The sequence below is a fragment of the Eretmochelys imbricata genome, chromosome 2 (genome assembly GCF_965152235.1).
Source record: "Eretmochelys imbricata isolate rEreImb1 chromosome 2, rEreImb1.hap1, whole genome shotgun sequence".
NCBI lineage: Eukaryota > Metazoa > Chordata > Testudines > Cheloniidae > Eretmochelys > Eretmochelys imbricata.
The window spans coordinates 193,952,470-193,977,056 of record NC_135573.1 but is presented as its reverse complement, the minus strand read 5'-3'; the positions used below and the strand labels follow the sequence as shown (position 1 = coordinate 193,977,056).

General features: G+C 42.1%; 1 protein-coding gene across 3 annotated transcripts in view; it reads right to left on the bottom strand.

Moving 5' to 3' along the window:
• TCAIM (T cell activation inhibitor, mitochondrial) overlaps positions 1 to 24,587 on the bottom strand; it is a 50,011-nt gene that overhangs the window by 11,144 nt on the left and 14,280 nt on the right. For all 3 annotated transcript variants that reach the window (XM_077811228.1, XM_077811227.1, XM_077811226.1), the window contains 4 exons: positions 24,017 to 24,257; positions 14,549 to 14,671; positions 7,907 to 8,004; positions 2,852 to 2,943 (listed from right to left, as the gene is read on the bottom strand). In XM_077811228.1, the coding sequence (XP_077667354.1) occupies positions 2,852 to 2,943; positions 7,907 to 8,004; positions 14,549 to 14,671; positions 24,017 to 24,257 (554 nt within the window). The remainder of the gene's footprint in view (positions 1 to 2,851; positions 2,944 to 7,906; positions 8,005 to 14,548; positions 14,672 to 24,016; positions 24,258 to 24,587) is intronic.

Sequence of the window (24,587 nt, the reverse complement as noted above, 5' to 3'; positions counted from 1 at the left end):
CAACTGAAATTTTTATGCACTGTGAACACAAACTTGATTGGTAGGGCTGGGTGAACAGACAATGTTGTTTTGGGGGGCCAGCTGGGGAAAGAGAGAGGGTTACACAGAATCTCTATGAGAAGTTATGCTTTTTTGCTGGATTTTGTCCTACAAAGAAGCATTCATGTGTAGCCACTGACATGAGGGCTCATACACAACTACTGACAGATTAAAAAGTGTTCTCTCACTGCATTTCTAGCCCCATGTGTATGGTCCATAGTGTGCAGTAGAAGTGGTAACAGCAAGCTGTGTGCTTGTGAATGAAGAATGAGAGGGCGTGACTGTTAGGCAGAGGGGTGTGTGTGTGTGTGTGTGTGTGTGTGTGTGTGTGTGTGTGTGTGTGTGTGTGTGTGTGTGTGTGTGTGTGTGTGTGTGTGTGTGTGTGTGTGTGACATTGTATATGTCGCAACCCTGTTTCAGAATGACTTTTGTGTATTTATATATAAAAATATATGACCGCTTGTGTCCCATTATTATACACATTACCTTGATATACTAAATAAGATGACTAGTATGACATGGCCTATGAATTATAGGTTGTATATGTGCTAGTTTATCTAAAGTACATTAATTATACACATTGAATTTTTAAATGTGCATATGGACATAAATGAGAAAGAAAACGTTTTAGCTGTAGATGTACCGATGCCAACATATATTAGAATTGCACACAGGCATCAGTGTACCATGCTGCAGTGTGAACTGAAGGATCTTTCTCTTCCTTCTGTGCAAAAAGTCTGAGCTATCAGCTTGACTGAATAGAGAATAGTTTCAAAAGAAAAGACCGTGACAAACACTCAGTGGTACTAAAGTGGAAGTACAACCTTGTCTACATACAGATTTGCTCTGGTTTAATTAAAGGTGTGTTTTTAAACCAATTTAGTTAAATCAGTGCAAGACTGTGTGTACTTTTATTTTGGTTTAGGATTGGTTTAAGCCTATAAAAATGAGAGATTCAGTTCAACTGGTGAAGTTTGGCTGTAGACAAGACCTTCCAAATAGCAAATGCTGATCAGATAAGAATGAAAGCAGATCTTGCCAATAGCGATTATACCCCAGAATGGACAGCTAATTTAGCAATATTCATCAATGTTGCATTATTTCCATCATGAAGAAGTCAAAGGGAAAGCTGCAATTTCCCATGATAATTTGCAGCAGGAGGTCCAATCTGGTTATACAGGTAATGCAGTTGTTACCTTTTGCATACGATGACAAAGCAGGTGACTTTCAAAGTTATTTTAAGTTGTTTTAATTATGCTGGTCAATTTCTCATTAGTTTTAACTACAATATTTCAAAAAGGAAGTGAATTTACCTTTCAAGAACTTAAAGACTTTAAATCACACATTATCCTATACTAGTCTCAAAACATCAGCTTCCGACTCAATGTTTAAAAATATATTTAAGACACTAAATCATTAGAAGTTGTAATTTCTCTTTTTAATTAGACAAGGTGGTAGTTTGGAATCTGAACATGCAACTTCTATTAAAAAGTGTGAACATTCAAAGCACCTTCTCTCAAACTTTTTCTATTCAATGTGCTTTTGAATGAATTTTGCATTTAATTCCAATTTCTCAATTTACCAAAGATATAAATCATTCATCTTAACAAAACAGGAAAGAGAGTTAATAGAAACCTCTCACTCTACTGAGCTTACATAGACAAGGAACTAATCATCTGCTATAGAATTTTGTGTTGAGGAGCTGACTGCAATGTTAACTGCAGGATGTAAGATAGTAATTTTATGGTCCTGCACTGCAACATTGTACATTTCCAAACAAGATAACTCACTCACCCACCTCCCGTTCTTTCTTTTTGAATTTTATCCACATTTGTCTCCTTTTATGCAAGTCCTTTAAAAGCAGTAACTTCTCAGGTGACCAAATGCTACTCACTTATGTGGGCCAAGACCTGACAATACTGAACTAAACTCATTGGTGCGAAGAGTGATAATTCTGCATATGCCCTATGTAAATCTCCTCTTCAATGCCTACAATTCATATAATTGAACTGCACATTGCTAAATTTAAATTCACTGGAATTATGAAATATATGAAAATCATGTTTGACTGAAGTGACAAATATTTTCAGACATTTTGTTAAGTGATATCCTGGTGGTATCTGTGTATTATGTTAAAAGATTACTCCCTATAGTTCTTTGGAAACTATATATTATTATTAAAAAATGCCACAGAATTTGCCACAGCCTGTTTGCAACAACAAACATTGAAATACCTATAGAAGTGTGTAAATAAAGGAGACACAAAAACGGATTCTTTCAGTATAAGATGGCTAGTTAATGAACAAGATGGAGTGCTGGGTACAGAAAGAGTAGTTTAGTAGATGTTGCAAAAAGAATTTGTGATCAACACAGCTCCCACTGAAATAAAGAGCAAAAAATTCCCACTGAGTTCCCAGTGGTAGTGGGTTTTTTTTGGTTCGTTGAGACATTTTAGGGATGAAGAAATATTTCACCCGTGTGTGATCATGTTGCATTCTAGTTGTGAAAAAAGCCAATTTTGTTCACCCTTAGCATTAGACCAGAAGTTGATTTACTAGCAGAAACTGCAGTAAAAACTCAACCATAAAGATTATGGTTATTATTAACATCTACTGCAAAGGATTCGGTTTATAATGCAAGTATCAAGTTACGCTGAACATAGTAACTACATGCATTACGTTAAGTTACTTACCAGTTACCTGTAGCAATTCATGTCTTGGTTATAAACCTTTTAAAAATAAGTCATTTATACAAGGTGCCATTAACTAAATTAAGAAAAATATTAACTATCCTTTATCTGAAATTCTCTTACTTCGATCCAGTGGTGGTGAACATCCATTGTGCCTAGCATGACGTGGCCTGTTGCACTCATACCTGAACAGTCCGTGAATACTACTGTATGTCCTAATAATGAAACACAGTTTTTAGTCACTTTCCACAACTATGTAAGCCTTAACAATACTATTGCGTTTCACCAACAGTAAATCTTCACAACACAGACAAAAGTAAGTAGAAGCTTTTGCTACTCCCATCAACTGGAAACTCTCGTTCTGAAAGCTTAAATTCAAGGATTTTTCTACAGGAAACTTGACCTAGTATTTTCCTTCCCTCCCCCTGCGTAGTTTCACTACTTAGAGTCTTATCTTATAGAGAGACTATTTTTGGACAACTATCAATATTGGGACAATACCATATTTAAACAACCCACAGAACACTGTATGCACTCAAGAAACAAACCATTAGATCACTATTATTTGTATTAAATAAAGTAACTTTAAGCTGAATATGGTAAATATTGCCCAGATCACCACTATAACATTTCCTGGGGGGCACCCAGGGTTGTGAGGCACCTCTCTACCACTTGCCCTTAGAGTGAAGAAGCCTTGTCTGTGCCTGCCATGGATCAGCTCCCCAACCTCATCAGCCTCTGGCAATATAAGCACTCCCCTCTAGGCCTCTGTCACTCTGTAGGTTAGTGATAGGCATGCTCCAGCCCTCCAAGTATCTCCTTGGAGTGTCCAGCCCCCATCTACTGGCCACTTGCAGTATTCACTGATTTGCTGCTTCCAAAGAAACAGTACATCCCAGCTTACCAGTTGCACCTCAAATCACCACTCCACTTAACTCACAGTGTTTAGGTTCGTTTACAGTGACATCAAATGCAAGTTTAACAAAGCACAGAGATTCAAATAGTAACAAGGAGAAATATTGTAAACCAAATGTTACATATTAAATAAAATCTTAACACACAATCTAGAGCCAGACTTAATTAACAAGATACTCTCATGTCTAGTACAGTATTGCTCACCCAAAATCCTTGCAGTGCTTTACAGCTAGGTTGGCTGTGACCCTTTTTTCATGAGACATGCATGCTGCCAGTTTGCGTCCTAGATGAAGGATTTTGCACTCCAAAATAAAGCAGAGCAATCCTTTGTCTTTATTCATAGAGGACACCCCTCCCCACGCTGTTAGTTTCTTCCTGCAGATTTCCTCTCTTGCAGATTTTCCAATCTCTCAGTTTGCACCCAGCTCAGTATGCAAATAAGCATACAATACACAAATGGCCAGACAAGGAGACAGGTATCTGTTACCTCCTTCTTGAAAGGAACATCTCCATGGTACATCACCTCCTGGTAACCTGCCTTAAGTTCAAGACCTTAAGAGCATAATTTTCAGTACAGATACATAACTTCTTAAATATTATATGTACATGGATTTCACAATGGATTATGACAAGCAGTGGATAACTGGCTCTTAGTAGAGACCTCACACGCCACCCTTTGGTGAACTTTTATGCAGATATCTGACCCCAGGCATCCCTATATTATGTGTATATTATTGTGTATGATAATCCTTGATTATCATACACATTGTAAGGAGAGTGGTCACTTTGGATAAGCTATTACCAGCAGGAGAGTGAGTTTGTGTGGGGGGGGGGTGAGAAAACCTGGATTTGTGCTGGAAATGGCCCACCTTGATTATCATACACATTGTAAGGAGAGTGGTCACTTTAGATAAGCTATTACCCAGCAGGAGAGTGAGTTTGTGTTTGGGGGGTGTGTGTGAGAAAACATTGATTTGTGCTGGAAATGGCCCAACTTGATTATCATACAGATTGTAAGGAGAGTGATCACTTTAGATAAGCTATTACCAGCAGGAGAGTGGGATGGGAGGAGGTATTTTTTCATGCTTTTTGTGTGTATACAATAAGATCTTCTACACTTTCCACAGTATGCATCTGATGAAGTGAGTTGTAGCTCACGAAAGCTGATGCTCAAATAAATTGGTTAGTCTCTAAGGTGCCACAAGTACTCCTTTTCTTTTTGCGAATACAGACTAACACAGCTGTTACTCTGAAACCTATATACAATCCTACACATCCTCTGTGCTGTTTGATAGCCTTCTCTCTCGCCGACATAATGCTGTGCACACGAGTGCTTACACCGGCAAAACTTATGTCGCTTGGGGTGTGTGCTTTTTTCACACCCCTGAGTGACATGTTTTGCCCTCAGAAGTGTTTGTGCAGACATGGCATTAGTTTTCCATGAGAAAGACAGAGTTGAAAGGAACACTCCCAAGGAGTCATCTCAAAAACAGGGATAAAAGGAAATAAAAGTATTCTCATAATGACCTCTACCTACCTGTAAGACAGTAATTATTCCTGGGGGTGGGAGAGAAGGCTGAGACTGTGGACACAGTTAATCATCCGAGTATTCATCTAGGGCAGAGGCCAAATTTGCAGGGTCCAAGGAATAATTATATACACAATCGTATATTAGCATATTGATACTTCTCATCGATAAACATTACCTTTCCAAGGTTCTTTATAGGGTTGAACAATGTGGGACAATCTCACCTGTCTTTTAATTTAATAAGTGAGTTCTCAAGTGAACGAATGATTATTCAAAACTGAGAATCTTGAGAAAGACTAAGTGTGATGCCATGTGTGCTGGCCAACAGTTATTGCCACAGATCAAGCTGCTGTATCAGAGGAGTCACATGGTAACCTGAAAGTGTTCAGAGATGCTCAATCCTTCTTGGACAAGAGATTTGATTTCAGAATGTAGGTCTTCCGGAATATGATCTACAAGAGAAGATTACTTGACCCAAGTAAAAAAAGTTCTTAGAAGCCCTACTGGCCAGGTAATTGGCTATTCTGAGAGTTAGTGATCCATCTTTTTGTCTCCTTGTCCCCAAGGAAAGATTATAATTACTACACCAACTTACTCATTTCCAGGGCAGCAGAGACCATAAGTGAACCCAGTATCTGGTTCTGGTTCTAATGACCTGTGATGGGATGTTAGATGGGGTGGGATCTGAGTTACCCAGGGGAAAGAATGTTCTGTAGTATCTGGCTGGTGAATCTTGCCCATATGCTCAGGGTTTAGCTGATCGCCATATTTGGGGTCGGGAAGGAATTTTCCTCCAGGGCAGATTGGAAGACGCCCTGGAGGTTTTTCGCCTTCCTCTGTAGCATGGGTCACGGGTCACTTGCTGGAGGATTCTCTGCTCCTTGAAGTCTTTAAACCACCATTTGAGGTCTTCAATAGCTCAGACATAGCTGAGGTTTTTCGCAGGAGTGGGTGGGTGAGATTCTGTGGCCTGCGTTGTGCAGGAGGTCAGACTAGATGATCATAATGGTCCCTTCTGACCTTAGTATCTATGAATCTATGAACTTTTGTCCTGCCTGGGGCACCTGTTAGAGTTTATCATTCTTCTTGGACACTGGTGGCATGGATGAAGCAGAGAGCCACAGATCTCATAAGAATAAGGGGGTTGTGTATAGGAATCTCAGGTTCTAAATCAGGGGTGGACAAACTATGGCCTGCGGGCTGGATCTGGCCTGTCAGCAATTTTAATTTGGCCCTTGAACTTCTGCAGGGAGCAGGGTCTGTGGCTTGCCCCACTCCAGCACTCTAGCCGGGGAGCAGGGTTAGGGGCCACTCTGCACGGCTCCTAGAAGCAGCAGCATGTCCCCCCTCCGACTCCTACTTGTTGGGACAGCCAGGGGGCTCTACTCCGCACACTGACCCCGCAGCTCCCATTGGCCAATGGGAGCTGCAGGGGCGGCGCCTGTGGATGGGGCAGCACACAGCAGAGCTGCCTCGCCGCACCAGTGCGTAGGAGGCAGAGGGGGGACATGCAGCTGCTTCCAGGAGCTGCTTGAGGTAAGTGCCACCTGGAGCCTGCACCCCTGAGCCACCCTCCCATGCCCCAACCTCTTGCCCCAGCCCTGATCCCCCTCTGTCCTAGCTCAGAGCACTCTCCTACACCCCAACCCCACCCCAGAGCCTGCAGCCCCACCCCATGTCCCAACCCCCTGCCCCAGCCCTGATCCCCCTCCCACACTCCAAACCCCTCTGTCCCAGCCTGGAGCCCCCTCCTACACCCTCACCTCCAGCCCCACCCCAGAGCCCTCACCCCCGCCCCACCTGCCCCAGCCTAGAGCCCCCTCCCACACCCTGAACTCCTCATTTCTGGCCCCACCCCAGAGCCCACGCCCCCATCCACAGCCCTCACCCCCTCCCGCACCCCAACCCCAATTTTGTGAGCATTCATGGCCCGCCATACAATTTCTATACCCAGATGTGGTTCTCGGGCCAAAAAGTTTGCCCAGTCCTGTTCTAAAGTGTCTGTGCCTTCATACCTAAATGTTTCTCTGGCAAATAAAGTACAACTCAGTATTTGGAAACATGGAGTTGACTCGCGTGAAGACTAAAAATACTGGATCCTAAAGCAAGGGTTAACACTTAGTGTACAAATCAGCATGCCAATAAAAAAAATAAATAAATCAAATATACTGCATCTATGGCTGCTTTATTTACAAGGAGTGTACTTTCAGATATTCAAATACTCAAACCTCTTTTGAGGTATTCATTAAGCATTTGTGTTTAATATGGCTAATATGAATGAATGTCAACTATATAATGTGACAGTAACAAGAAATGCTAAGAATCATATTTATAGTTATATTTTGTGATCACTTTGATATGTTGTGACTATTTTTCACCTGTCATTATTAAACATGTGTAAACATATGTATATTTACTGTAAGATTGATAGTATGAATACCTTAAATTGTGAGTTTCTGAATATCTGAAACTACAGTCTTTAGATGAGTCAAGATGAAGATTTCAAGCTGAAATAAGCAAGTACTTTTAAATCCTGATATTGTAGACAGTTACTAGACAATCGTCAGTATTGAAATAAAATAACTTGAATTTTAAACTATGTATCACTGCTAATTTCTTAAGTAACTCAGGCAGGTTGTTCTATGCTTTCATGAAGAACACCATAAGATTCATGCTTATCTTTACATGATTACTATATCATGACACACAAAAGAGAAAAGTAATAGGAAATATACCTTTAACGTTCCTTAGTACTTCTGGACTCTGCTGAGCTAAACGACCTAGACTGTGTAGCTGGCTACAACGATGGGCAATACCCCAGCTTCTTTGCCATCTAAAGAAAAATTACTTGAGAATAAATCACTCAGTCTTTTAAAAGGATTTTTTTTTTAAAATGTAAGACAGTGCCCAAAGTGTGCTAAGATCTTTACAATAAAACAGTAATTCACAGCAACAAAAATCACAGTCACTGGAGAGGAATAAATAGCAAATAACCCAACTGGGAATGTGTATAAAATGATCTGAGTCATACACTACTCAAATTTTATATATAAACCAATAATTAAGGTAATTAAAATGGAAAATGTAGAATTTCTTTTGCAGTGAGTGCCATATTGAAGATGGTGCAGGTGAAATGGGGAAAAACAAACTGAAAAAAGCTAAAAACTATAACCTGGATATGCAAAAAGCAGCTATTTGTTTCTCTGGATACTTTCTTTGTATTTTTTCTATGCACAGAAGGGAGTTCAGTACAAAAGTTTTATTCATAAAACCTTACTGATTTCTTAGAAGAGGACAAAAGGTTAGGACTGTAAAGTCTATTGCAGCCTGAGCCCTGTTCCTAAAAAGACTTACACATGTACTTTATGCAGTGAGTATATAGGCGCCAACTTCATGCGTGCTCCAGGGCTAGAGTACCCCTGGAAAAAAGTTAGTGGGTGCTTAGCACTCTCCGGCAGCCAGTGCCCGCCTTCCTCCCCAGCGCCTCCAGTCCACTGGTGGCTCTGCCAATAAGTGCCTCTTGCCCGATGCGATCAGCTGTTTCATGGCACGCAGGAGGCGCTTGAGGGGAGAGGGGAGGAGCAGGGATGAGGTGCACTCAGAGGAGGGGTCAGAACTGGGTGGGATGAGGCAGGGTGGAGGCAGGGCCTGAGCAGGGGATTGAGCGCCCCTGGAGGAAGCCAGCGCCTATGAGTATGTCCATTGATTTCAATTGGGTTACTCACACAGCATAAAGTTAAGTAGGTGTACTTACAAGTAACTAGCCCTTAATTACTCAGTTATACAGGTGCTTTACAGCCAAGCAAGGGGGAAAGATTCCTTTTCCCCTTGAATCCTGGAGAGTTTAGCCAAGTATTTAGATCATATACTGAATGGGTTGATTTGGCTTGCTATTAGGGGAACTATTGTACTGGAATTGAAAGTTTTATGTGCATGTACTATAAGTAAGGAGGACAAACATCTCTAAAAAATTTCCTGCATCATATCGTGCAGAAAGTAGCGTCTTTGTTTTTTTTGAATGTCCAGTCAGAGTAAGTTATCCATTCATAAGAATGGCCATACTGGGTCAGACCAAAGGTCCATCTAGCCCAGTATCCTGTCTTCCGACAGTGACCAATGCCAGGTGTCCCAGAGAGAATGAACAGAACAGGTAATCATCAAAGGATCCATCCCCAGTCGCCCATTCCCAGCTTCTGGCAAACAGAGGCTAGGGACACCATCCCTGACCATCCTGGCTAATAGCCATTGATGGACTTATCCGCCATTAATTTTTCTACTTCTGTTTTGAAATCTGTTATAGTCTTGGCCTTCACAACATCCTCTGGCAAGGAGTTCCACAGGTTGACTGTGCGTTGTGTGAAAAAAATACTTCCTTTTGTTTGTTTAAAGCCTGCTGCCTATTAATTTCATTTAGTGGCCCCTAGTTTGTGTGTTATAAGAAGGAGTAAATAACACTTCCTTATTCACTTTCTCCACACCAGTCATGATTTTTATAGACCTCTATCATATTCCCCCTTAGTTGTCTCTTTTCCAAGCTGAAAAGTCCCATTCTTATTAATCTCTCCTCATACGGCAGCCGTTCCATACCCCTAATCATTTTTGTTGCCCTTTTCATAGCTGGATTCATACAGATGTTTATGATTTACAATATTTAATTGAGACATTAGGATAACTTTTGCTGCTATCAAAATGTGCCTATATTAAAACCACAAAAATACATGAACTTTAATTTACCTTCTGTTCAGGTATTACAGCATGTGTATATTAAAAAAAAAAAAAAATCATTCACCATTTTGAGATCCCCTCAACACTGACACAGAACAGGCAAGTTAAGGATAATGTTTCAGATAGTGATTAAACTCTGAGGTTTCTTGGTCACAATACCCTCAACATTATGTTAACAGAGTTTACAATTATGGGCCAGATCTTCAGCTTGCCTAGGTCCCTTTTCAGTGTATGTAAAACTGCCTCAAACATAAAACTGACTGTTACCACAGAATAGGAGAATCCTCAGTTAGCATAAAGCCAGCGTAGCAATTCAGCATTAGGGGTGCAGAGGGATGGTACCAGGCAAGGGCCCTTATGGGACAACTACAGCAAGGCATAACTCAGATCAGCCTAAGAGCTACTCCATGTTACACTTTCAGGCTTCTTTGACCCTCAATAGCTCCAGGATTGGGGACTCAAAAAAGGTGGCTTAGAGCCTGCACCCTCTGCTAAAATGTCCCAAGCATAAGCTTGAAATGGCTGAGGATCAAGCCCTTTATTTACTTTTAAAACCTCCAACCATGTTAGTATTGACCTGTAAGAGGTAGAAGTAGCAGTTTCCCATTAAGATATAATTACTTCTCAGTTCAAAAAAATTTCTGAACAGGAAGCTGCATTTTTTTGTAAATTTTTTCATTATAATGTGAACTTTCCATAAAATCTAACAATATAGTATTACAGTATTTTGATAACTGACTATGAAAGAAAAAATTAAAAACCACAAACAAGCAAATTTCATTCTATGTTCAGAAAGATTCTATCAACTTGTTTTGATTTGGTTTTACTATGCAGTGAGGACTTCACAGAAGAGCTAGTCTTAGGAAATAACCTTGGATCGAGCGATCATGAGCTAATTAAGTTTAAATTAAATGGAAGGATAATCAAAATCAGCTCGTCAACTATGACCTTTTATTTCAAAAGTGCAGACTTTGGCAAATTAAGGGAACTAGTTAAAGAAGTCAACTGAAAAGCTCAAGGACTTAAATGCGGAGGAGGCTTGGAATTTCTTCAAAATCAACTTCTAGCAGGGCATTTTGAGTCATGAGTTGTCTCAGCACCCCGTCACTCAAATCCTCACCAGTATACATTAATTGGGACTGGACTGAAAGACAGGTAGTTGGCACAGTGTGCCAATTAACTGAGTAAAGATATAGCTCAAGGCTAATTGGGTAGAAGAAACCCCTGCAGCTGGGACTATATAAGTAGATAGGAAGGAAGTGCTAGGGAGGAGCGTAGGAAGGAAGGCAGTAATAGACAGGACGGGCTGCTGCTAATACTCCACCCTTTCCCCAGAAGCAAGTGAGCAAGCTGGCTACTGACTGTAAGCAGTATGTAAACAACGCTCCAGGCTGTGGCCTTCTGAAGGAATATAAAGCACAGTGGTGTTTAAGACAACTTGGAGTTGTTGTGGTTAGTCACTGAGGCTGGAAATGACTCTCAGGGGACAACCCTATGACACAACTATACAAAAGTTATCTGAAATTTGCATCCCAAGCAAAGGAAAAAAGCTTGTAGGGAAAGGCTCCACACCAGCTGGATGAATAGCCACCTCAAAAAGATTATTAAGAGTAAGCTGAGAGTTTGTAAGGAATGGAAAAAAGGGTTGATCAATAAAGAAAGCTACATCTGGAGGTTATAAAAATGTAAGAATAGTTAGAACTATAAAAAATCAAGATGAATTAACTCTTGCAAAGGAAATTAAAATCTTTTTAGTTTACATAAAAATAGAATAAGGAAGGGTGGAATTGGGCTGCTATGCAGTGAGGATGGGAAGGAAATTAAAGATAACCTAGATATGACTCAGAAACTAAATGAATTCATTGCCGGGTTTCAATAAGGATGATCATATGGAACATGTGCATGAAGGCAGTATAGTTGATGAAAGAGCCTGTGTAGAAATGGAAATTACTACATCTGAGATGGAAGAAAAACAGATCTTAACGTGCTCGGATCAGGGGCCTGGATAATTTCAATTCCAAAATATGAAAGAACTGGAACATGAGACTGTTAGTCCAGTAGCAAGGATTTTTAATTAAGTCAGGGTAATCCCATATGACTGGAGAATAGCTAATGTCAGACCTATACTTAAGAAAGGTAAAAGAAGTTATCCAGGCAGTCAGAACAACAGGTCAGTAACTAGTATGCAAGGCTTTAGAACAAATTGTGAAGGAAAGAGCAAGTTCATGGGAGATAAAATGCTAAAAGGACATAATGCAACATGGATTTACCAAAAGTAGATCACATCAGACTAATGTGATCTTCTTTCAGAAAATCTCTTATTTTAGATGAGAGAAATGGAGTAGATCTTATATACCCGGACTTCAGTAAAGCATTTAATATGGTACCAAATGAGAAATTATTAGTTAAATTAGGGAAGATGGGGATCAGTACAAGATCTGTAAGATGGATAAGGAACTGGCTAAATGGGGAGAAGGCCACGGGTTGTGCTGAAAGGTGAACTATTGGACTGGAGGGAGGTTACTAGTGGAGTTCCTCAAGGATTGGTCTTGGAAACAATCTTTTTCAATATTTTTATTAATGACGGTGGCACAAAAAGTATGTGTGAGCTAATGAAATCTGCTGAGGATACTAAGTTGGGAGGCATCGTCAATACAGAGGAAGACTGGAACATTTTACAGGAAGATCTGGATTACCTTGAGGACTGGAGTGACAGAAATGGGATGAAATTCAGTAAGACAAAGCTAATAAGAATTTTTGCTACAAGCTAGCAGCTTGTCAGTTGGAAGCAACAGAGGAGAAGAGAGACCTGGGTCTGTGGGTTGGATCACAGGATGACTGTGAGCCACCAGTACGATGCGGCTGTGAAAAAGGTAAATGAGATCCAAGAATGCATCAGGCAAGGCATTTCCAGTAGAGATAGACATATTAATGCCATGTACAAGGCACTGATAAGACCTCATATGGAATATTGCGTACAATTCTGGTCACCCACGCTCAAGAAAGATGAATTCAAACCAGAAAAGGTGCAGAGAAGAGTTAATAGGGTGATCAGGGGAATAGAGGGCCCAATCTTATGAGAGGAGACTGGAAGAGCTTGACTTGTTAACTCTAGCAAAAAGAAGGCTGCTCTCTAAAAATGTATTAGGGCAGTAAATTACTAGGGAGGGTGAAGAGCTATTTAAGATAAAGAGCCGTGTTGGCACAAGAACAAATGGATATAAACTGACCACAAACAAATTCAGGCTGGAAATTAGAAGGAAGTTCCTAACCATGAGATGGGCGAGGTTGTGGAAAAGCCTCCTATTGGGAGTTGTGGAGGCAAACAACTTAGTTAGTTTCAAGAGGGAGCTGTACAAATGTATGAGTGAGATTGTATGATGGGGTTGCTTGTGACAGTAAGGGGCAGCTCAGTCCAGTTTGTCTGATGTTCCTAAAAGCTCATGCTTCAGGTTTTTAGCCAGCCACCTGCAGGGGTCAGGAAGGGATATTTCCCCAACCCCCTACTTCCCCCCAGTGGATTCTGGGTTTTCTTAATATCACTCCTGTGAAGCATCAAGGACAGCCATGGCTGGAGAGGGCCATTTGACATGGAGGATCAGGACTCTGAGGTGGCACCAAGCATTCTCTCTCTCAAATGCCTGGCTGGCTGGTTCTCGCTCCTATGCTTAGGGTCTAACTGATCGCCATATGTGGGGTTGGGAAGGACCTTGGGGGTTTTTCACCTTCCCCTGCAATGTGTGGGTGTGAGTCACTTGCAAGGGTTATCTGTATTCATTTCATAAGTATTTCTCATTCATTTCACTGTCATAGGTGCACCTTGGTCCCTCCTATTTTCTGCCTGTGGCACGTAATAGTCTAGTCTTCTGTGGGCTGAAATACTTGAGTTTAATTTCAGTTGTTGGGTTACTGTGTGGCTGTTGGCGGCTTGTGATAGATGGTCAGACTAGATGATCTGGTGGGCCCTTCTAGTTTTAAACTATATGTTACTGCACTAAACAAACCTAAAAGCTATTTAACTCAAAACTTTCACAATATACCCTGAAGAGATGCATTTTTGTTCTCAAATATTAACGACTTGTATTTTCTAAGAAACATTTTGGAGTAAAGAAACCCAAGTACAGAACCCCGCCTGGTTTTTAAAGCTATTACAATATTCCCTCCGTGGACTCTTGTTTCTGATATTTTTGACAACAATACCTTTACTAAGTATTCACAAGTTGTCAATAAGTACCATACGTAGCATCAGAAGAAAAGCTAAGTTGTTTAAGCTAAGTTAGTTATATAAGAAAGCTCAAGCCCCGATTCAGGAAACCAATTTTATCCAGCAAAGTACATAAACACATGATTAGGTCCTATTGACTACAACAGAACCAAACCACATGCTTAAGTGTTTTCCTGAATTGGTGACCATTCTACTAGGTAGTACAATCTCCTGACTTTTAAATGCAAATTTTTAGTCCCATACAAGTCTGATGAAAATATCTTATTCAGTGGAGTTCTGCCTTTATGACTACATATAAAATAGACATTTTGCTGGAATACACTTTTTTAAAGCTTAACTGCATTACTTTGTTTTTAGACTGTGGCCTTACAAAATGGTAAATGATGCTAGTTTTGACACTTAAGTTAGATCTTCTGTACTTCATTACCTGATATCAGAGAGCTGTAGCTGATGAGTGAGTTCATCTTTTAAACGGTTTAATTCTTCCCTAAGTGGTAAGCTGTTTCTCAGCTTCTTTACTGCACTTTTTTCACTATTATCTAACCAGGAGCTGTAAAAAAAAAAAAAAAAAAAAAATATATATGGCTATTCAAAACCATATTTCTCAGGCACATTGTACTGCTATGTAAAAACATTAATGTCTACTTTAAGAATTATGTCAAGTTACCAGATCAGGTAATGTTTTAAAAGAATGTTTTTTTGAAAAGAGTAAATCTATTTTTAGGGTAACATTTCTATTATAGTATAACCAACAGATAACTGTAGATCAGTCACTGAATCATGTTCCCACGGGTCTAGAACACTTCGAAAGCAGCATCTTAAGAGATTTAATGGATAAAACATTTTGAAATGATCTAGTTTATTATCATCAACATGTTCCCATTACGCCTCTGGTGTTTAGGGCAGTGACGAAGCTCCTCCACTCCTGTCTGTTTTCTGGCTTTCAATGTTTTTCAATGTTTCAATGGTTTTCAAGTCTTTCAATGGCTCCCTAGCTGTGTCCCAGTTTTTTTCAACTCAGCTTCCACAGCTCTTCTCCACGTTTTTGCGTGGCCTCATTTTCACTTGCCTTCAGGTGTCCATTTTAATGCTATTCTGGTAATGGAATCAGTTTCCATTTGAAGCACATGGCCAATCCACCTCCAGTCCTCCTCGTAACGATGGTGCTCATATCTTCTTGGCTGCACTGTGTGAATAGGTCTTGGTTTGAGATTGTACGGAAGCGACTCATAGGAGGGTCATGAAAGGTCAAGTGCCCTCCCAGCAGCAAGTCTGGGCGGGGAGAAGGGGCGGGGCCAGAGCTGGAAGTGAGGGGGCAGAGCCAGAGTCCCTTTTAGCCACATTTCCTGGGATGCTACCAGTGCAGCGCAGTGTCTCGGCTGACGGGGAAAGCACCTGACTGTGGCAGCAGTAAGCTGCCCCCCACCATAGCTCAGCTTCTGGCATGCTCAGAGTCGGCTCCTGTCCCAGAAGGACAGTGGCTGCTGCCACTCCCTCCCGTGGCTCCACTTCTGGGGACAGGAGCTGACTGAGCATGCTGGGTGGGAAGGGGGCACCGATTTGCTCAGCTGCTATCCTGGAAGCTAAGCCTGGGCAGGAGGCAGCCTGCTGCTGCCACAGCCAGGCATTCTCCCAGGCAGCAGCCAAGAGTGGCTCTGCCCTGCTCCCTGCCTGGCTCTACCTGCCAGGAAGAGCAGCCAAATGTGCCGGAGTAGGAGCCAGCACAGCGAGAACACAGAAATCCCCTCACAGGTAATGTGGGATAGGGAGAGCATGGGGGCCCTAGGCTAGGGTGGAGACACATGGGGAGGTCACGTATCCTCCCCTTTAGCTGGTGCTCCCGCTCCCCCAATAGTGGGGGGGCACCAGTCGTCATAAGGATTTTTCTGAGGCAGGTTGTATGGAATGAAGACAGTTTGGACATGTCATACTTTCTTATTCCCCAGCATTCTGCACTATAAAGTAGTGTTGAAAGTACACAGCTCAGATAAATCTTGAGTTTGGTTTTGGTGTTGTATATTGATGATTTCCAGAGACTGTATTTGAGCTCCTAAAGGTGTTCCTGGCTTTACTGATTCTGTTCTGGATGTCCTGGCTTGTTCCACTGTTCTGGCTGATGGTACTGCCCAAGCATGTAAATGTCCCTACATTGGTGAGAGCATGATCCTCTATCCGTACTGGTGATGGTGAGCCAATATTAAAGGTCATGATACGTCTTACTGCGGTTGATTTTCAATTTGCTGGATGAATGTGTTGAGTCGAGTTGTTTTTTCTTGTATACAGTGTTGGGTATGTGATAGGAGAGAGATCATCTGCGAAGTCCAGGCCTTCAAGGGATGAGAAGGGTGAAGGGTGTTAATGCCTTGATAGGTCTTCTCTTGTACGCCGCATTACCCAGTCGATGGCAATATTGATGAGGACTGCAGACATGATGCACCCCGATGTACTCCTATTCTGACTTCAAAACTGAGCTCATGCAACTGAGCACATGTAAACATGATTTACATGTGATCAACACTACATATAAAGTTGGAAAATTAGCTTTTGATGATGTTGATTATACAGAGAGGGATTCCATATGCCCGCAGAATGCACCATAGGCTGGTCCTGTGAATTCTATCAAAAGCCTTCTCAAAGTCTATGAAGTTTATCTAGAGTTGCCATAGCCATTGTAAGCATTGTTCTATTATGTTTCGTAGAGTGAAGATCTGGTCTGCACATCCAGGCCCTTTTCGAAAACAGGCTTGCTCTTTTCTAAGAACGCTATCAACTGCCTCTACTATACACTGGACTATGATCTTACACAATACCTTTGCTTGGCACAGAAAAGTGTGATACCTCACCAGTTATTACAATCACTGAGTTCCTTTCTTTGGTATCTTCACTATAACCCCATTGGTCCACTCATTTGGCACTTTTTCCCTTTCCCAGACAAATGTAAATAGAGGGGCCAGTATAGATGCTGATAACTCAGGTTTTACCTCGAACAATTCTGCAAGTTATCCTTGCCAGGAGCTTTCCCATTTAAGGATTTGATGACTTGAATGATCTCTTTCGGAGCTGCGGTGTCTGTGTTGATATCAAGATCTTCTTCTCCCTCCTGAATGTTTGCTTCCTCTATAGGTGGCTCCCTGTTCAGCAATTCTTTGAAATGCTCTGTCCAGACCATTTCTCGTTCTTTTTCTGATGTCAGTAAGTGGCCTTGTTTGTCCCTGATGAGAATGTTTGTTGGTGTCTCCTGTTTGCCACTGATAAGCCATGTCATTTGATAGACATGGCTTATTCCTTGTTCAACATGAGCAGTTGCATCCTCTGCTTGTGTTGCCAGATTATCAATATAATGTCGTTTGTCCGCTCTCACAAGGCGTTTAACCTCCTGGTGTGCCTTGCTCTACTACTTGTGGTATTTGTCCTTTAGCTTCTGGGATTGTGTGTCTAAAACTTTTTTCTTCAGGGCTTGTCTGGTTTATATGGCGTTCCACGTGCTGGGTGTAATCCACTCCTTTCTTCTTTTCTGCCGGTAGCCTAGACAGGCTTCACTGCTTTGTTTATAGATTGTCCCACTTTTTGTTGATCTCCTCATTTGCATTCCCTCCCCCTTCATCAAGGGCTGCAAGTTCCTGAAACCTGTTCTTTAACTGCAGAACGAAAGCTTTCTGTATTTCAGGGGATTTTAGCTTGTCAATATCATAACGTCTATGTCCCTTGTTTGGTGGAGGCTGTCAAAAGGTGGTGGTCTGCTCCCCTTCTCACTTTCACATCTGTCAGCAAGTGTCGTCATTTGCCATTGATCATCGTATGGTCAATCTGGTTCTTATTTCTGCCATTTGGAGAACCTCATGTCAGCTTGTGAATTTCACAATGTTGAAATAGGGTTCCGCTGATGCCTAGATCGTTCAATATTGCAGAAATCAACAAGCCTCTCCATTTTCATTCATGGTGCCACACTCATGTCTTCCCATTGCTCTGTTGTTGTTTGTGTTGTCCTTACTCACCTTGGCATTCAGGTCTCCCGTGATAATAGTTAGGTTGTAGTGTGGTACTCTCTCTAACTACGCCTATAGTGCAAGGTAGAATTTGTCCTTTGCTTCTTCATCACTGTCATTTGTTGGAGCATAGCACTGGATTGGGGTGATTACTGTGTTTCCCTTTCAGTCTGGCTCTCATAAGACTGCTGCTGATTGACTTCCACTCAAGCAGGGACCGCTCCACTCCCTTCTCCAAAAAGATGGAAACAACCTCAGAATGTTGTCCATCAATACAGCAAAGTTTCTCCCGAGGCTGCTGTTAATCTTTTGTCTGGCCCCTCCCCTACAGACCAGTCCGGCATGGTTGAACCTGCCAGGAGCAAAAGTCCTTGCTGAGCCAGACTCTGGGGATTGTTACAGCATGCGAGCTGTCTCTCCATGACAGGGCACGGACACCAGAGGGCAGTTAGCCGATACAGAAATACTAAATTTGACCACTCTTGTGGCAATGAAATGTGTTCGAGCTCTTTCCCAAGTCTTTGTACCAACTATGGCATGACAAAACAATAGTCTGACACTTTAGTGCCACAGAAGCTCCCTCTGTGTATGTTATCACAGCTCTCAATGCACCCAGAGAATGCATAAATTTATTGAGTTACTTTAAAACCACAGCTATACCTCACTGGCAAAGTCAGCTACAAGTTGAAAGTCTTTTGAGCCCTATTGGTACCGAATGAGTTTAAGCACTATGGGAGTATTATCATGCCTCATTTAACCACAGAAGTCAGCTTCAAGAACCACATACTGAGAACATGCTCATAGCACTACAGCAATATTGATACTGTATATCTAGCTGACTGCTCTGAAAGGATGGAAGTAGAATGATGAGATCTATCCCATCAGACCTACACCACCATAGAAAATGCCAACTCAGTCTTGCTGTGACGTAGGACCAGCCTTAGGGAAAATAGCGCCCTGGGTGAACTTGTATTTTGGTGTCCCTGGCCCCCACTGCCTCCCTGGGCTCCCCACCCACCCCCATTGCTCTGGCCCTCACTGCCTCCCTGGGCTCTCTACAACGGGTCAGCAGCCTAAGGGGAGGTACAGCGACAGGAAGGCACCAGAGAGCTATGGTGGCAGGGAAGCATGGTGACCAGAGAGCCCCGGAAAGGGGAGAGGGAACCAGAGGAGTACAGATAGTTTGCTTGTGTGGGAAGGCAGGGGAGGGGTAGGGGGCTCCAAAAGGGCAGATCTCTCCCCACACCCCAATACTAAGCATCCCCAATATTAAACTGCCCCTTCCCAGTCCCACAGAAGGGGGGCTATTGGGGGGCAGGGAAGATTAAAATGCACTCCAGTGCACTGGAGTAGCTAGGATGGGTGGTGATGGAGGAAGGGTCGCTCCCGAAATATCTCCAACCCCCTGCAGTGACAACTTCCTTTGGGATGAGCAAGAGAAAGGTTGAGCCCCTGAGAGCTGGGGAACTGGGTGGTCAGTGTGTGGAATGGGGGAGGGGAGAACCTCAAAGACCTGGGGGATACCCTGAGAACTGGGGAGAATGGGGGGGCCCTGAGAACTGGGAGGCTGGCACCTGGGGGGCAGAGACAGGGGCTTCCTGGGAGCTGGGGGTATAGGGAGGGTCCGCCTGGAACCTGGGGGGGGGGGGGGGAGAGCTGGAAGCCCTGGGAGGCCCTCTGAGAGCTGGGACATGGGGTCAGGAAACCCCCTCCCCTTACTCTCTCTTGCAGTTTCAGAGAGAGAGAGAGAGAGAGAGAGAGAGAGAGAAATTTCAGAGAAGAGGCCAGAAATTTCTAGTTCCCACTGGTTGGCTGAGATGCCACACTCATTTTCTATTGGGAAGCACTGCTTTCATTCAGGCCACCCATGGAAGGAGGAATGGCCCAGGCTGGGACAGTCCCAGAGGGTGAGGGGAAGAGCTCATTGGCGTGCAGAGGTGGGACTGGGAGGTGGGCTGGGAAACCAGGTGTGGTGGCAAGCAGGGGGCATCTGCTCCGGAGCAAGGAGGTGGGCTCTCCTGTCATGCCAGGCTGCAGCCTGCAGGCAGCAAGGGGGAGCCTGACACCCTTGCTTCTTCACCATGGTACCCTCCTGACTACAGCACCTTGGGTGGCTGCCCAGGTTGCCAACCCCTAACGCCTGACCTGATGTGAAGGATGAGGTATCAATTCTGACTCATTTGAGGCCAAATTCTCTCCAGACTTATCAGAAGCACTGGAATTTATAAGGAGGAACTCCCACTGGGACCTAATGGCTCACACTGACATCTCTGATCATCTCACAGCCTAGTCAATCGTGATCCTCACTGAAGCAGGACACAGCAATCATGCCTACTTGTGAGGGATACAGTATGACCACATCCACCTTTTTTAAAGCTGCAGGGGGCCCTTCTCAATCTGAAAGAGAAAGGGAAGCAGACAGAAAACACACCTGATCCAGAAAATGTGCTGAGAAGTATGCCACTGGTGCTTCAAAGATAAAGCGCAACAGTGATATTCACTCTTTTCACACTCGGAGGAGCAAGACCTTAAGGGCACTGAAGATGCCCTTGCATTAAGGTCAGTCTATGAAGCTCAGTGATGTTCCAATGGGAATGAGACATAAGTGACTGAAGCTGCTGAATGCCTCTGATGTACCTATAAGTGAGAACTTGAGCTCCACAAAAGCTGTGCACCAATTGCCACACAAGTTGCTCTGAAACCTCTGGTATTATTAGAGATGCACTCTATTACCTCTAGCTGTTCTGAGGGGAGTGAAAGGTAGAGACCTGAAGATTGGCGTGGTTTACACGAGCAGCTCTAAAACAACTCTGTCAGATGTCAGTGCCTCTGAAGACTAACACAAAAAGTTGTGGTGTGTTTTGTGTTTAAATTTAAGGAAACTGACACCAGAGCCAAAGGATATAATAGAGCGCGGGGAGAGATATGAGGGATGAGATACTTTGATACCTCACATGAGATAGGATGAACACTGATGAGTAGAGGTCACAGTTCTAGGGTTCCTTCGTCACTGATAACCCATCAGAAATGAATTGACTTCTGGAGCATACAGGTATGGCTGTAGGGCAGGGGAGGGAAACAGGGCAATCTAAATATCTAAGCAAGGACAATGTGAAGTACGTACAACAGCACTTAATTTTAAAACCGTGGGTGCTTTTACCAGGCCCACTGAACCAAAAGAGAGGGATCTATTGAGTGCAAAATCTCAGGTCTTAGCAGTTGTGTGCAGTGCACTAAATACAATTAAGGCCACATCTACAAAATTAAAAATAGCCCATTACTTTTGTGCTGCACAAATGTGAACAGCAAAATGCAATTACACTAGTAATACTAGAGCATTATTTTACAATCCTAAAGTAAGAGAAAAATTATTCCACTATCACATTCCATATTTTAGTGACATTTCAGATATGAACGTTTTCAGATACCACACCTTTTATGAACTTGTTTTCTGAGCTGAATCCATACCATTAGCCAATATTTTGCCCTGATTGTGATGTGTGTGTCAAAATCATAGCATTAGTGTTCATGGTAATTGTGAATTTGAATAAAGTCCACACTGAGGCCACCCTGCAGTCGCAGCTCCTGTCCCCACTATGAGCATCGTGACCGGACACATTGTCACAGCACCACGCAGGTTTGGCCCATCCATCCCTCCACAGACGGAGACAGAAGAGCAGCCATGCCAAACCTGAGGGGCACTATGACCACTCAGAGCCCCTGCAGGCTACCTGTCTTTGCACGCCATTCAGCCCTCTGGCTGAGAAGCTGCTAGTCCAAATCCCTTTCAGTTTAACAAAACGTTCAAGCGTAATCCAAACGACCAAAAAATCAATCTATCCTCTGGGCCCCTGCGCTTAACCCTTTCCTTGGGTTTCACTGCTTTTCCTCAGTTCTGGTATCAAGCACTGTCTCATTGAGTCTAAATCTTCCTGAGGCCTCTAGCCTCCACTATTATCTGGCACTTTGGTTCTTGGCAGGAACAGCCACAGGAAGCAGGTGGGTCTTCTCCCCAACGCTGAACTCTCTCAGCCTATTTATAGGGCCCAGGTGTCTGCTGAGTTATCCCCAGATTTTTTTTGTCCCCTCTCTCTGGCTGATAATGATCTAATTTCCACCCATGTGGAGTGAATATGCCCAACTAGCCTTTAACCCTTTCTTGTCAGTGATGGTGATTTCAGTTGATTACAGGAAGGTATTTTGACTGAACTGTAATTTCGATGTAACTTCAAGCAGCAGATGGACTTCTCAGGGCTTCCCACATGGAGACCACTGTGTGGCAAGCCAGGGTGTGACTCTACAGTACACTAGCTTGCCATGCAGTAACTGGCCATGTGGACCCTGCTAATGCACAACAAAAGATCTGTAGTTCTGTGCAGTTCATCAAAGCACACTCTGGAATTATTCATGCACAGTAGCAGTCCGCATAGCCAGTCAGTGAGCGGCCAGCTAACGTGCTGTAGATTCCTACATGGCAAGCCAGAGTGTGAAGTCTCAGTGTAGACATGACCTAAGTCAACAGTGTATATTGTTTTCTAGTCAGAATGTAGATCAATAGGAAATGTTATCTTTACTACACACACACACACACACAAAAACCCCCTCAAAACAAAACAGTAAATGATGCTTGTAATATTGGTCAGAAACCTGGTAGTAGAGCTTTTGCTATAACTGGAAAAATATTTAAGACACTCAGAGAAAGATTAAAATCAATTATTTCTATGAGATACTTAAATGATCTCCTTTACTCTATTTACCCTTTTCAACCATTTCAGCTATCCAAATGCCCACTATACACAACTGATTGATTGCAGTTTCTTGTTTTTACAAGAGCAATATTATACTCCACCGCTAAGAGAAAGTACTAAACTCAAGCATGAATATAAAACAGATACAAGAAAAAGGTCCATCTTCAAATGACAATTTATACAAATCATGAAGTAATCATAACAGGCTCATGATATAGAAGAAAAGGATGTACAATTACACACAGACCGAAAACAAAACTCATGTACAACTTAGATCTGTTATGTGTTTTACAGTAGTACAATGACCTTATGTGCTAGGTATCACGCTCTCTGCCTTGAAGAACTTACACTCCAATTAGTCTGGCACTTCACATAAACACCACACATTTTGCACTATATTATATTCAAGGGAATAAAAATTAAATTGTATAATGCTGTTTATTTTAATTCAGTCATTTTTAAAAAGTGTCTCATGATCAGCATTTATTTCTTCAGAAATCAGTAGTAAGCTTATTCAAGATTTATAAACAATTAAGAGTACTAAGCAATTTTCAGCAGTTGATTTCTAAATCACAATATAATGCATTTTGTGTAAGTTAACTGCATATATTAAATTGCCAAAACTTTGGATATTTAAGATGGTGCCCGAAGGCTGAAACAGATGTTAGGCACAGCAAAAACCACACAATACAGATATAAAGCATTTTTATAGGGCTCTATAACATGGTACCCAATTGATGTCTTGACTTGCATAGATTTAAATGTATTATTTTGTGTTCTGAAAGCTCTAAGTATATTAGAAGTGATGTAAAATACTGAGTTTTAACACCTGAAATCTGTTGACTCCCCTGATGAATCTACAGTGGTATTCCACAGCAAACTAATGAAAAACTAGGATTAAACACCTACATTTGAAACAATCATTGACTATGAGCCATGACATTCTTTGCCTCTTTGCCCATCGTTCACCAGAGTCGATGATTAACTGCAGTTGCTCATCTGAGCACCCTTCAATTACATCACTATAGGGTAAGGAACAATACTTGGGGTGATAAACATTTTGCAGTTTGTCAAAAATTCTTATCCTATTTTACCACTATTAAAAGCAGACTAATGTATATTACAAAACAGTAGTTTAGTTAAATAAAAACCTTTACCTACATTAGAGTAATTTCCACCCTCTTGGCTTGTTCTAGTTCTTCCTCAGGATCCTTGAATCCAGTAAATGAGTAATAAGTCTTGTCCCATTTGATAGGCCTATAAAACGTCCCTTTTACTTCTTTGTGAGGTTGAGAGTTCACGCTTTGGACATGCTCAGTAGATAAGCTGCAGGAGTTGAGAATGTCTAATACTGTGCTTAGTAAGTCCCTGGTGTGCAAAGTAAAACTGACGGCTCGAAAACCTATAAAAAACGCAACCCTCAAAACAATTAATATTGCATTCAGCTGAATAGCTAAGCTTTTAGATGCATTCACATTGTTTCATTCTTGTCTTAAAGTTGAAACAAACCATACATGTATTATATGATAAGTTTCACAGTGAAATTATAACATTTATTTAACAAGTACTATAGACTTCAAACTATTAGCATGGCAGAAGGCATCAGAATATAGTTTAATATTTACAATTGTACAAGTCCACAGCTATAACTATTAGGATATTTCAACTATTTGGCTCAGTGGGTAAATCTGAAGCTTATCTGCAATTGTGACAAATTGAAAATAAATATGAA